The sequence below is a fragment of the Scyliorhinus canicula genome, chromosome 7 (genome assembly GCF_902713615.1).
Source record: "Scyliorhinus canicula chromosome 7, sScyCan1.1, whole genome shotgun sequence".
Classification (NCBI taxonomy): domain Eukaryota; kingdom Metazoa; phylum Chordata; class Chondrichthyes; order Carcharhiniformes; family Scyliorhinidae; genus Scyliorhinus; species Scyliorhinus canicula.
This window is the reverse complement of record NC_052152.1, coordinates 61,152,277-61,166,586: the sequence shown is the minus strand read 5'-3', so window position 1 is coordinate 61,166,586 and position 14,310 is coordinate 61,152,277. Positions and strand designations below refer to the sequence as shown.

The 14,310-nt window shown below is 46.8% G+C and overlaps 1 protein-coding gene across 1 annotated transcript in view; it reads left to right on the top strand.

The window, feature by feature from the left end:
* si:dkey-100n23.5 (cyclic AMP receptor-like protein A) overlaps window positions 1-14,310 on the top strand; it is a 334,022-nt gene that overhangs the window by 16,060 nt on the left and 303,652 nt on the right. Inside the window, exon 3 of the mRNA XM_038802132.1 lies at window positions 2,802-2,856. Within this exon, the coding sequence (XP_038658060.1) occupies window positions 2,802-2,856 (55 nt within the window). The remainder of the gene's footprint in view (window positions 1-2,801; window positions 2,857-14,310) is intronic.

Here is a 14,310-nt window from a genome sequence, read left to right as displayed (position 1 = left end):
TCGCTTCCGAGAGTCAGCTGACCCATGATGACCCCGACAGCCCCTGGTGCCAAACAGTCTGGCTCCCTATTGTTCGAACCCCTCTCCCGACATGCATCAACCATTTAACAACATCGCAGTCCCCAGTAAGTAAACAACCTCAAGTAAACATAACATAAACCAATGCAGAAAACAATTGCTTGGAACCAAACCTAGTCTCCCACAGAATAGCACCAACTTCGGGGCTCCCCTCCCCCCTCGCATCCAATCTCTGCAAAAACAAAGCACCCTCAAACCCCAGCCCCATACTTAACCCAGAACCACATACAGTCTTATTTGAACCGATACAAGAATTACATAAATAACAAACTGCCGCCACATAACTCCTTCAAGACTTAAGTGTCCTTTAAGACCATACATCGTCCGGTGCCTCAAAGTAAAAGTGCCGGTCTGCATGCGTAACCCACAACCGCGCTGGATACAGCATCCCGAATTTCACCCCCTTCTTGAAGAGGATCGCCTTCACCCGGTTAAACTTAGCATGTCTCTTGGCCAGCTCCACTCCCAGGTCCTGGTAGATGCGCACCTCGTTGTTCTCTCATCTGCTGCTCCGCTCCTTCTTGGCCCACCGCAAGACGCGTTCTTTGTCCGAAAAACGGTGGAAACACACCACCATGGCCCTTGGCGGTTCATTCGCCTTAAGCTTCCTTGTGAGGGCTCGATGCGCTCCGTCCACTTCCTGGGGCCGAGAAAACACCCTGGGCCCCATCAGCGTCTCCAGCATGCTCGCCGCATATGGTCCTGCATTCGACCCCTCAGTTCCTTCGGGGAGGCCAACGATCCTTAAGATCTGCCTCCTGGACCTGTTCGCCAGGTCCTCCAACTTCTCCTGCATTCTCTTGTGGTGCTTATCCAACACTTCCACCTTATACTCCAGCACGGTTAGATAGTCCTCCTGGCTAGACAACTTCAGCTCAATTTCTTGTATCGCTTTCCCTTGGGCCGCCTGATTCAATACCACTTGATCGATCACAGCCTTGATCGGGTCCAACGTTTCCTTTTTCAGCTCAGCGAAACAGTCCTTAAAGAACTTCATCTGCTGCTCCTTAGACCAATGAGCCACCGCTCCCTGGTCCTGACCCTCCGCCATGCTGTGCCGCAGTCCCAGCTCCAACTGCTTCACTCTATTTGGGCTGAGTCTTTTCACACGGACACTTCTAGTCCAATTAGCCATACATCAGAGGGGGAATCCTTCTTAATATCGTCCGCTACTCCGATCTATCCCCTAAAGTCCGAGAAAAGTTGGGGAAAAAGGTCCAAAAGTCCGTTTCAGGCGGGAGCTATCGAATGTGCGAACTACTCCTCCATGGTCGCCACCGGAAGTCCAGTGCTCCCAATGTTGACACCCTGGGAACTGTCTGCTTGTGCTTCCACCTCATGTGACTATGATGTGCCCTCACTACTGTCCACTACCAGCAGGGACAACAATCTAAAGCCCACCAATGTGAGCTTTCTGAGCTGGTGCCTCCATCTGAAGGTACAGGAGCAATGTCTTCTTGGGTGCCTTACGGGGATCGGCCACCAGCAACTCCTTTAGATTGTGCACCTGCAGAAGTAAGTGAATTTAGTTATCACAGTCACTATATGTGCTAGGTGGCCTGCTGAGGCAGTGTAGAGATGCTGCATAATACCATCTGCAATGGAGCTTCAATGGGCACTCTGGCTGGGACAGTCCACTGATTCTCAACCAGAGAAAACATCTTCAACTTCACTGTCAAAACCCTTCAATGCTTTTTTAAAAATCAACCAAATGTCCTCTGGACCTGACCTTTGGTGGCAACAGTCATGTCTCCCATCTTGTAAACGATATTTCCCCATCATCAGCATCTACCTGGTAAGTATAAGTTGTACATTCTATTGTTTTATTTAATTGCATAAAATCCAAAATTGCAAACAATTCTCTTAACTATGACCTAAACAATGCTTTGTGCAAGTTACCATTACATCCTCACCCATGTACATTGTAAATGCTGTTGAACTTTTAATGAATTATCTAGGTGTACTCTCACCTTTAGGAAATTATACATTTGAATCCTAGCATCTCTGTTGATCCCCAACCTTCAGTATCTTTCAATTAAATGTACATCCCCTTCCGTTTCCTTTCTCACAAAATATATTCCTGCATACTTACCCACATTAATTTACATTTTTCACATATCTGCCTATGCCACTAATCAATAATGTTTTCCTGAAGCTTTTTTCACGCTTCTTCATCTTTTGCCATACCTCCTTGCAATTAAAAAAAAAATTTAGAGTACCCAATTCTTTTTTTCCCAATTAAGGGGCCAATTCACCTACCCAGCACATATTTTTGGGTTGTGGGGGTGAGACCCATGCAGACAGTGGGAGAATGTGCAAACTCCACACGACAGTGACCCAGGGCCAGGATCGAACCCGGGTTCTCGGCGCCATGAGGCGGCAGTGCTAAGTACTGTGCCACTGTGCTGCCCCACCCCTTGCAATTTTAAAGTGGTGTTCGCCAGCTCCATGTCCAAATGATTTTTCTATACCAAGTAGCCCCAAACTGATTGCTGGGATAAACCATTTCCAATCTTTCTATAGTTTGAGGGACATCTATTTCCTCGGTGAGTGTTTGCTTCCTGTCTTGTTAGGCAGTCTACTATTTATGTTGCTACATTTATTATACATGCACCTGTATCACTCAACCACACTTAGTGAACCCTTGGGAAGCAATAGATCAGTGTTTTTTTTTTAAGTGCTTCTGGAGCATGTGTACTAATGATTATATTGTTTTCATGTAGCTCCTTTATGCTCCTTGTGATATGGTTATTCCGAAAGTACACCTCTTTGGCCCAGGTAAGATATAAAATTTAAAATGCAGTGCAGTAATTAGTAAGTGTGCTCACTCAACCAATTTCTGAGCACCAAAATGTCTTTAGAGTTTTCCCCACTCTGATCATTGACCTCCATGTTGGATGCCCTTGAATGCGAAAGATTGCATGTCTGCTGAGGAGTAAAAATATATCTCCACCTTGGTGTAGTCATATTAATAGAATGAGCATTTAGTTAACTCACTAGCTCTCGATTCCATTTTGTTGATTTAGAATAAAGGCACAAATTTTGATCGTTGATGTGGCACAAATGTTTGAAGTAACACCCATTGTTATCATAGTTTGTATACACGCCATATGCAGAATGCCACAGACTTATTTAAATGTTTATTTAAATAAATGTTGAGAATTTAAATAGAAGATTTGTGTGCTCAGACTGAAGCCCGACCTACTTGTTGAACACCAGCAAAACACTGCAGATGTTGGAAATCTGAAATAAAAACAGAAAAAACTCTGCGGATACAGCGGCATCTGTGGAGAGAAACAGAATTACTGTTTGAGGTTGATGAACTTTCTGATGAAAGGCCATTGACCTCAAACGTCAACTCTGTTTCCTTCTACACAGATGTTGCCAAACCTGCTGAGTATTCCCATTTGTGTAATGTTCTGTTTACCTTCAGCTTCTTTTAATAATTGCAGTCGTGAATCTCTTGTTCAAGATTGCATGTAACAAAGGTTTAAAACCGTCTTGATAATTTTAGTTTCAGTACATACATGCCATTATAGAACACTTAGAACATAAACTTCTATTTTATTTAATAAGTAGTGTTTATAATAGACAATTTAACTTGAAGGAGTTTTGGTGAAGAAACAGGATTAATCCTTACACTTAGAACATAGAACATAGAACAGTACAGCACAGAACAGGCCCTTCGGCCCTCAATGTTGTGCCGAGCCATGATCACCCTACTCAAACCCACGTATCCACCCTATACCCGTAACCCAACAACCCCCCCCTTAACCTTACTTTTATTAGGACACTACGGGCAATTTAGCATGGCCAATCCACCTAACCCGCAGATCTTTGGACTGTGGGAGGAAACCGGAGCACCCGGAGGAAACCCACTGAAGCCATATTGTCACTCCTGTAGCTAAACCTAAGCTCTGTCAATTTTAGTGATCAGCCCGGCTTATTTTATTCCCTCTATGCTATTTTTCCCAGATGTCCTATATAATAAAACATTAAAAAAGGTTATGCTGGTCAAATACTTGTTAATTTGAAAACAGATCTCTGCTGGCATTGTTCAATGCGTCAGAAACTGCTCATGTTACCAACAAAGTGAGAACAGGGAACGTGGTACAGGAAGTAGTTACAAAACTTTCAGAAAGTGCTTTCTGTGCGCAAGACTTTTATTACCTAATACTTGGGTAAATTGAATGATGTACGACTTTCAATGGAAAACTAAATGATGTACTAATTTCAATGGCAAGATATTGCTCCCTTTTGAATGCTGTTGTGTTGTTAGAGTTACAGTCATGTTGCTGAAGCAATAAATATTGGTGTGTACAAAAATGTTATTTCGATATGTTAAGTTGGATCACATTTGTTTTTCAGTTGGATCACATTTTTGAAACCTGAAAATCCTGTTTAAATTTTTAGAAAACATGTTCAACTGCTTAAATCTCAATTGAGCCACAAAGATAAGCACGATTCCAATCCAATAAATTTGTGTTTTTAAATAATTTGCCAAATCTCTAGCAGGACTAGCATTGAATGATGACCACTTGAATGAGGTACTGAAGGGTGCTCAGCATAACATGTGATATATTATTAGGCTCCAGATTTGAATATTTTCAGGATAAAATGGAAAGAAACATTGAAGAACAATAGCGATTAGGGAAGTGCCGTGATGCGCTGCCTCTCATTAAGGTTGTAATAATGTTTTTGAAACGTTTGTCTCTGTGGAGAAGAATTTCCTTTGTTACCTCTCCTGATGGTCTGTCTTTAGTTCGGAGATTGTCTTGAATTTGCAGGTGATGATATTCTTATGTGTCTGGTGCCCTTGTCCTTCTAGATGGTAGTGGTCGTGGGTTTGGAAGCTGCTGCATATGGAGCATTGGTGAATCCTGCAGTGCGTCTTTTGATAGCACACACTATTGCCACTGTGCGTCGGTGGTGGAAAGAGTGAATGTTTGTGGGACGGGTGCCAATCAAGGTTTGTCCTGGCTGTTGTCAAGCTTCTTGAATGTTTGAGCTGCACTCATGCAGGCAATTGCAGATTCCATCACACTCCTGACTTGTGCCTTGTAGGTTGTGAACAAGCTTTGAAAGTCAGGAGGAGAGTTACTCACCGCAGGATTCCTAGCCTCTGACCTGCTCTTAAAGCCATAGTATTCATATAGCTGGTCCAACTCAGTTTCTGGTCAGTGATAAACCCCAGGATGCTATGTTACAGCCTTCTGTTAATGGCCTCCCTCTACCACTCACTTTTAAGTGCTGCAATTTACTGGCAGAGGCAGAAATAAAAGAAGGTTTCAGGAAAAATCGGAGAAATTCCTTTCTAATCCTCCAATAGCTTCCTTTTTGATTAACGTTGACTAAAGGGTTTTGCTTTCTTGTAATAGCTGCAGTGAAAATTTGAATCCATAACATCTGTAACTCCTAAACACACAATTTGTTGACAAAACAAACAGCTCGATAACTTAGCCACGATTCCATAGATTCTCTACAGTGCAGAAGGAGGCTATTTGGCCCATCTAGTCTGCATGGACCCTCCGAAAGAGCACTCTATCTAGGCCCACACCATGGCCTATCCCTCTAACCCTGTACATTGATCGTAGCCAATCCATCTAACCTACACATCTTCGGACTATGCAAGGAAATTGGAGCATCTAGAGAAAACTCACCCAGGCATAGGAAAAATGTCCAAACTCCACACAGATAGTCATCCAAGGTCGGATTTGAACCCGGGTCCCTAATTCTGTGTGGCAGAAGTGCTAGATACTGTGCCACCCTCATTCACTTGTGTGTTACCAGTCTTTTGATCCGGCCTGGTGAGCCCCACCGTACAATCCAAGCATTTTACATCAGAGCCTCAATGGGCCTGCCCATAATCGTCACCATATTGTTCTGTCCATTGAGGCACGATACTGTGTTAGCCAGAAAGTAATAGTGATGTTATTTAGAAATTAGCTAATTAAACAAAATTACATGGCCAATATGACAAGTGACTATATAGTAGTGTATTCCTGAGTTTTAAAATGCTTCAACATTTAAAAAAAATAACAAGGGACAACTTTTAATTAATACCATGTCTCAAAGTACTTCCAAGAAGAGGCAAATAACGTAGAGGAACCAAATTCACATAGATTTGTTTTCCATCCACACTTCTAATTTACTGCCTAAGCCGTGAGGTTGAAAATCACCCATTCCGTTTTGGACTAATTTCAACAACTTCCCCAAGTGCAAGTTATCAAGGCTCATAAATATAATGACCATGAGCCTTATCCTTATCAGGTGACAAACTAATTCCCCCCGTGCTACACGTAATTTTTTAAAAAGTGCTGCCCCAATCCCTAGAAATTGTGATAAACGATCGGACTAATACTCCCTGGATGAAATATATATGCTTTTCCCCACAATGCAGTCTTGTGTTTTATTTTGACAAAGAAAGCTGCCCTTGGCAGCTCTAAGTCCTGATAATGCTACTTTGCTGTCTAAGCACATATCAGCAAAAGGCTCTGGATAGAATGCATCCAGCATAATGAGAGCAGCCAGAGAATCCAATAACAATTAACTACTAGTCAGAGCACAGCTGTAGGCGGAGAAATATTCTGAAAACACTAAACCTTTTGTGCTTTTCAACTCTCTCTCCTACTTGTGTTCACTGACTGGGCCTTGTAGCTGTCACTCTGCTGCTTTTCAATTCACCATCAAGTGTTTCCAGGTCACAGCCCAACATCAGCCCCCCCCCCCCCCCCCCCCCCCCCCCCCCCCCCCCCCGCCTTCAATTCACCAGTACCTTGTCCCCTACTCAATTTTGGTGCCTGACCTGAGCCCCTCTTACCTCTTTCTAATCTGTTTTTGTGTGTGTGTTAGAAAAATAATGACTTGGTGACATTGCGGGATTTTAGATGTCAGAAAATTAGCACTCAGGATTAATTTTTGCTAAAATTTGAAAATGTAAGAACAGGTTGTGGTGGAAATTCTGTGGATTGTAGTCCAGTCATTTATCGAAATTCCCAGAGATTTAGAAAGTGACGCTTTAAGGGCCTATTCCTGTGCTGTAATTTTCTTTGTTCTTTCCGGAAGGGTAAGGGGCTTTGGTTCAGTAAGGGGCAGTATGGTGGGTGCAGGTTTGGAGGGCCGAAAGGCCTGTTCATGTGCTGTAATTTTCTTTGTTCTTTGTTCAAAGTGCAAAACACCCATTTTTACAAATGAATGCACCTTGGTATAAATACTTCACAGGTTGTATAAGCATATTGCTCGTATTGAAGTAGAATTTCCATAGCTCATCCTTCTGGTGCTAATCAGGCTCTTGTTTACACGGAGTCCATGGGCTGCATGGGTTGTCCCGAGAGGGAGATCTGTGGTTTGCGCCAAAGCCTTCCACTTCAGAGGGAAATTAGAGGTCACAGGGGAGCTACAGTCCTGGCACCTGGGTAGGGCAGACCCTTGCTTCATCAATGCTGACCTGTATCTAGTGCTAGAGGCCATGAGGGTGAGTAAGGATGTGCTCTTCCCAGCGGGGGCTGGGAAGGCACCACCTCATTATGCACCGGAGGCAACTCTCTAGCATCTCTTGCTGTTGCCCCACCACTCGAGGGTCCTTCAAGTTGCACACTTCTGGAGAGTTATGTTATGGAAAGCGTAGCAGATTATCACAGAAATCCTGGCAAACATCATCTGACTGGTCGAGCCACCAGAATCGCATCTTCAGACGTCTGATAGCCTAATTAATGGTAGTTTTGCTGAGCATTCTTTGTGTCTCCTGCCTTCTGTGTAACTGTCTTGGGCATTTATAGTGGAGTCATTTTCCTTGTCTATTATGATCCATCCATGCACTGTGTGGATTCGAATTAAGACCTGAAGCAGCCTGGATTGCCAGGTGATGGCAGCTGTGATGAAGAAAGTGAGCACACACATGGAGAAAGCTCTTGTTGTAGACCAGTTGACTGTGGCCCTTCCTGTTGATGGATCACACTGGTTTGTCACTGGGTGCCTTGATAGCCATACAGATGCAATTGATGATGCTCTGCACCTCAGGGAATCGAGCAATGGAGCCTAAATCCATTGCATGACCCTTTCTGTCTGCAATTGAATATACTGTCCAGCTCTGTCAAAAGGGTCATCAGTGAACAGTGAGATTCAGCGGTTTGCTGTCTTTTGAGATGCGACTGAGGTTCGCAGCAGACCCTTCGAAGGAGTCAGTAGTGAGGAAATTCAAGGCTAGTCTGACTGACAGCCGCTGGCAAGTTATGGTGACCAGTGCTGTGAGGTGCAGGATCCTCGGCAACAAAGGCATGGATGCCTGTGATCATCTGCCGGGGGGTGTCGCAGTCTCTTGAGGTACTGGGTCTTGGTCAATTCTGGGTATCTCAAGTGTTCGACCCGATGCTGAGGCTTTGGCTTCTGTTGCCTTTCTGTCTCTCTTTCTTCCCCTCATGCCTGGGGCTTCACTTTTCCTGAAAAGTGTGTTGTCCCTCATCCCCAACCTGGCCCAAAATTTCAATATGTTGTCTCCATTGTCAGCTGGAATCTTCTTTCTGGCAAGTGGCTGCCCTATTGTCCTTGTCAGTCTTGCTGCTTATTCTGCTGCCCTGCAGTGCCAGGGTGGAGTGCTGGCTCTGTTTAAAGCTTATGCGCTGAGTGTCCACTCTTCCTGCTAACTATGCTGCACGGTGTCCTGTTACGCTTTGTTCCCCTGACCCTCTCATGGGGCTGGGGTTATGCCCACAGCCATGACTAGCTGTCACCCAAACTGTTTCTGAAGGTGCAGGTCTCTCCCCCCCCCCCCCCCCCCCCCCCCCCCCCCTCTCCCCCCCCCCCCCGGCGAAATCCTGAATGAGCTTTTAGAAGATCTTAATTGGCTTGAATTTAGAGAGCGAGCAGAATTCCTGACCTGACCTTTCCTCCCTTGGTGCTGCATCGCAAGGTCTACAGGCCTATAGAGAGTCATGTTATGGAGAGTGCAGCAGAGGACCCCAATGACTGAGATTTGAAGGAAGGCTTTGAGGACATCAAGGTACCAGGATTGACACCTTGAAATTGATATGACACCTAGCACTGGTATATTCCCAGGCCCCCGTTTTTGTTTCTGCTTTTGGAGAGCCCCAGCAATTCAGCTCTATATCTCACATCCATTAAAATGTTTTCTTGTGGGCTGTCTGGGTTATAGTGCAAAACATGGCCATTAAATATGTTTTTTTTAAAAATAATTTTTATTCAAATTTTCAAATTTTCACAAAAAAGAAAACAATAACAGAAAATTCTAATAACAAAAAGAACAGAACCCCCCCCCCCCCCCCCGGGTTGACCCCACGCGGCGGCAGCAGAGGGAACCCCGCCACCTGCCGCTTGACAATCGCCCTTACTTGCATGTACCTAAGGTGCTCCCCGGGGGAACCCAAACTTCCCCTCCAGCTCACCCAGGCTCGCAAACTTCTCATCTATGAACAGAACCCCCCCCCCCCCCCCCCCGGTATATACAAAAGAAAAACAATAAATTAACGCCCGCCGTTGGCAAAAAACAGATATTCAACCCAAAACAAAAACAAAGAGACCCCTCCCCCCCCCCGGGTTGCTGCTGCTGCTGACCTTTTGTTTTTACCGTTCTGCCAGGAGATTTAGGAATGGTGCCATCTCCTGAAAAACCCCGGCACTGACCCCCTTAGGGCAAATTTCACCCTCTCCAATTTAATAAACCCCGCCATATCGTTGACCCAGGCCCCCACGCTTGGGGGCCTCGCATCCTTCCACTGAAGAAGAATCCTCCGCCGGGCTACTAGGGACGCAAAGGCCAGAACACCGGCCTCTTTCGCCTCCTGCACTCCCGGCTCCACTGCAACCCCAAATATTGCGAGTCCCCAGCCTGGATTGACCCTGGATCCTACCACCCTCGATACCGTCCTTGCTACACCCTTCCAAAATTCCCCCAGCGCTGGGCATGCCCAGAACATGTGGACATGGTTTGCTGGGCTCCCCGAGCACCTAATACACCTGTCCTCGGTCCCAAAAAACCGGCTCATCCTTGTCCCGGTCATATGAGCCCTATGCAGCACCTTAAACTGCATGAGGCTAAGCCTCGCACACGAAGAGGAGGAGTTCACCCTTTCTAGGGCATTCGCCCACGTCCCCTCCTCAATCTCCTCACCCAGCTCCTCCTCCCATTTATCTTTTAGCTCCCCCACCGAGGCCTCGTCTACCTCCTGCATCACTTGGTACACTTCCGAGATCCTCCCCTTTCCAACCCATACCCCCGAGAGCACCCTGTCCTGAACCCCACGCGGCGGCAGCAGAGGGAACCCCGCCACCTGCCGCTTGACAATCGCCCTTACTTGCATGTACCTAAGGTGCTCCCCGGGGGAACCCAAACTTCCCCTCCAGCTCACCCAGGCTCGCAAACTTCTCATCTATGAACAGGTCCCCCAGCCTCCTGACACCTGCCCAGTGCCAACTCAGGAACCCGCCATCAATTCTCCCCGGAACAAACCGGTGGTTCCCCCGTATTGGGGACCCCATCGAGGCCTCCACCTCCCCCCTGTGCCGCCTCCATTGCCCCCAAATCTTGAGGGTAGCTGCCACCACCGGGTTCGTGGTATACCTCGTTGGAGGGAACGGCAGCGGCGCCGTTACCAGCGCTTCCAGGCTCGACTCGAGCCCACACAGGATGCCACCTCCATCCTCTTCCATGGTGCTCCCTCCCTGTCCATTACCCACTTACGCACCATCGCTGCATTGGCAGCCCAATAATACCCACAGAGGTTGGGCAACGCCAACCCCCCCCCGATCCCTGTCCCGCTCCAAGAACACCCGTCTCACCCTTGGAGTCCCGTGTGCCTACACAAACCCCGCAATGCTCCTGTTAACCCGCCTGAAAAAGGCCTTCGGGATAAGGATGGGGAGGCACTGAACAGGAACAGAAACCTCGGGAGCACCGTCATCTTGACTGACTGCACCCTACCCGCCAAAGACAGCGGCAGCATGTCCCACCTCTTAAACTCCTCCTCCATTTGCTCCACCAGCCTTGTGAGGTTTAGCTTATGCAAGGCCCCCCAGCTCCTAGCCACCTGGACCCCAAAGTACCTGAAGCTCATCTCCGCCCTTTTCAGTGGGAGCCTCCCAATCCCCCCCTCCTGGTTCCCCGGGTGTACCACAAACAGCTCGCCATTAAATATGTTAATAGGAACCGAGTTCCTCTTGGGGCAAAAGTAATGTTTGAGCTCAGTCTAAATGCTGCAAATCATTTTTCAACAACTATTTGTTATACAGGGCTCCTGGGTTTCCAGTAGAAGGTGTTTTATTACAGCCATTTTAAAGCATCGAAATGATGTGTTCATTGGAGAAAAGGTTTTTAAAATCTGTTCATGAAATTTATTGTATTTGACAGCTGGCTGCTGACATTTTCAAAATGTGTTTGAATTTATGCTTTGCATATGTTAAGTTAATGTGAAATTTATATGTGATTTATTAAGTAGTATGTCGGTGTCCTTATGATTCGCAAAATTATTAAAGTTATGGAGAAGTCTTTCATATTTAACATCTATTCCAACCTTTTCAGTTTACCCATCAATAGCTTTTCTAAGAGCATTTTCTGAATGATTTTGTGAAAAATGTTTTATTTTAGGGTTGTCTGGATGAGAAATTTTCTTTGTCATTACATTAGTGTTCATTAAGCTTCACTTATTTTACAAATGAGTATAATTTTTAAAAATTGCCGTCTGTGCCTACGATATCCTTTCAACATTAATTCCCTTAACTGAACAAATAGTTTGTCCGAAATCTTCCATCCTTGTTCACAGCTGGGATTTTTTGGTGCCGCTGAAAGTGAGTGGAATTTTGGCTGGAGCGCCAAGTTTTTCATTCTCACTCGCAACGGGTCCTGCCAGGAACAAAACCGGAGATTCCCGCTCTCTGTCTTATTAGATTCCTGTAAGACCATAAGAAATAGGAAGACGAGTAGGGCATTCGGCCTCTCGAGTCTGCTCCACCATTTAATAGGATCATGGCTGACCCGACATTCCTCATGTTCACTTTCCTGCCCTGTCTCCGTAAACCTTGATTCCCTTGCTGATCAAAAATCTGTCTAGCTCAGCCTTAAATATACACAAGGATTCTGCCTCCACAGCCCTCTGTGGCAAAGGGTTCCAAAGACACACAACCCTCTGAGAAAAGAAATTTCTCCTCATCTCAGTCTTAAATTTGCACCTCTTTATTCTGAGACTATCCCCTCTGGTCCTAGACACTTGCATGAGGGGAAACATCCTCTCAGCATGTATCATGTCAAGCCTCTTAAGAATCCGGGGCTGGATTCTCCGTAGCCCGAGGCAAAAGTTGTGATCGGCGATCGGGCGGAGAATGGATTCCGATGGCGGAATCGGGACCGGCACGATTTGTCGCCAGTCCACCATGCTCCACCCCCTCCAAACCGGCATCATCGTGACGTGCACTGCGCGCCTCTTCAATGCCGTTGGCGCGTCATTGGCTGGCCCACCCAAGATGCTCCACCCCCGATGGCCTGGGTTCCCAACAGCGCGGGCCACGTGTTCCCAGTGGTCGGGAACCCGGCTTGCTGGCTGCGGACAGTGTCCAGCGCCGCCACACTTGTCCGGGTCTGTGCCGCTGGCCAGGGGTACTTCTGATAGCACTGGGGGGACTGGTGGGTGGGTGACCAGGGAGTGGGCTGTGAGTCAGGGTGGGTGGGTTTGGGTTCGAGTATGGCCGGCGCCATATTTTACAGTGCAGGTCGTCAGCCCTGCACATGCGTGACCCGGGACCCAGGCATTCTCCGGCCGTTTTTGGCGTGATCCATGAGAGTTTCACGTGGCGCCGGTGCTAGCCCCTTACCGGTACCGGAATCGGTGAGGGGTTTGTGCTGATTTTCCTGTCGTGAACCTCCCGCGGATTCTCCATTCACGCCGGCACTTAGCCTCAAAAACGGAGAATCCAGGCCCCAATCCTTCATTGAGATCACCTCTCATTCTTCTAAATTCCAATGTGTAGAGTCCCAACCTGTTTAACTGAATGCAATAGTTACGCAAAATTATTTGCAATTCTTAAAAACGTTGGCAATGTTTTTGATGACTTGACCTGACCTATTTTTCTGATATAAATTCACCTGCAGAGATCTTTTGCATGAATATATTCCTTTTTCCAGGTATAATTGGTCAAAGTATAAATTATGATTTGTTTAACACCAAAGTGGGAGATATTTCTTCTGTAATTTGTCAGGTCAAATTGTAGGTCCAATTTTAACTTGGAGTGAGAATTGGTCAGATGGAGGGAGAGGTGAGTGCCGAACATATTGACTTGGTAGTGTGAGGCCCGGGTGATTTTGACCTCTTATTTACCAAGTCCTTAAGAAAGAATGGATTGGAAAAGAACACCTGACCCCATAGTTTTGAATGCAGACTGGACATAAATCTAAAGAAGTGAAATCCTAAATCAATCTTTGGTTATCCAAATTTGCTCTTGCAAGGAGCTGAAAACGAAGTGGGAGGGGGAACTGGGGGAACAGATCGAAGACGGGACATGGGCTGATGCCCTGGAGAGGGTAAATTCTTCCTCCTCGTGTGCGCGGCTTAGCCTCATCCAATTCAAGGTGCTGCATAGGGCCCACATGACTGGGACGAGGATGAATAGGTTCTTTGGGGGTGAAGATAGGTGTGCCAGGTGCTCGGGGAGTCCAGCGAACCATGCCCATATGTTCTGGGCATGCCCGGCATTGGAGGAGTTCTGGAAGGGGGTGGCGAGGACGGTGTCAAGGGTGGTGGGATCCAGGGTCAAGCCAGGATGGGGACTCGCGATCTTTGGGGTTGGGGTAGAGCCGGGAGTGCAGGAGGCGAAAGAGGCCGGTGTGCTGGCCTTTGCGTCCCTAGTAGCCCGGCGAAGGATTTTGCTACAGTGGAAGGACGCGAGGCCCCCAAGCGTGGAGACCTGGATCAATGACATGGCGGGCTTTATTAAGCTTGAGAAGGTTAAATTCGCCCTGAGAGGATCGGTGCAAGGGTTCTTTAAACGGTGGCAACCTTTCCTCGACTTTCTGGCTCAACGATAGGGTACTGGGACAGTAGCAGCAGCAACCCGGGGGGGGGGGGGGGGGGGGTGGGTGGGTGGGTGGGTGGGTGGGTGGGGGGGGGGGGGGGCGTTGATTATGTTAGCTTATTTTATTTAAATTTGATTTATCTAATTTTAATTTATGGTTAAGTTCTCTTGTTTGGGGGGGGGGTGGGGGAATGTGATACATGTGATGTTACGGTA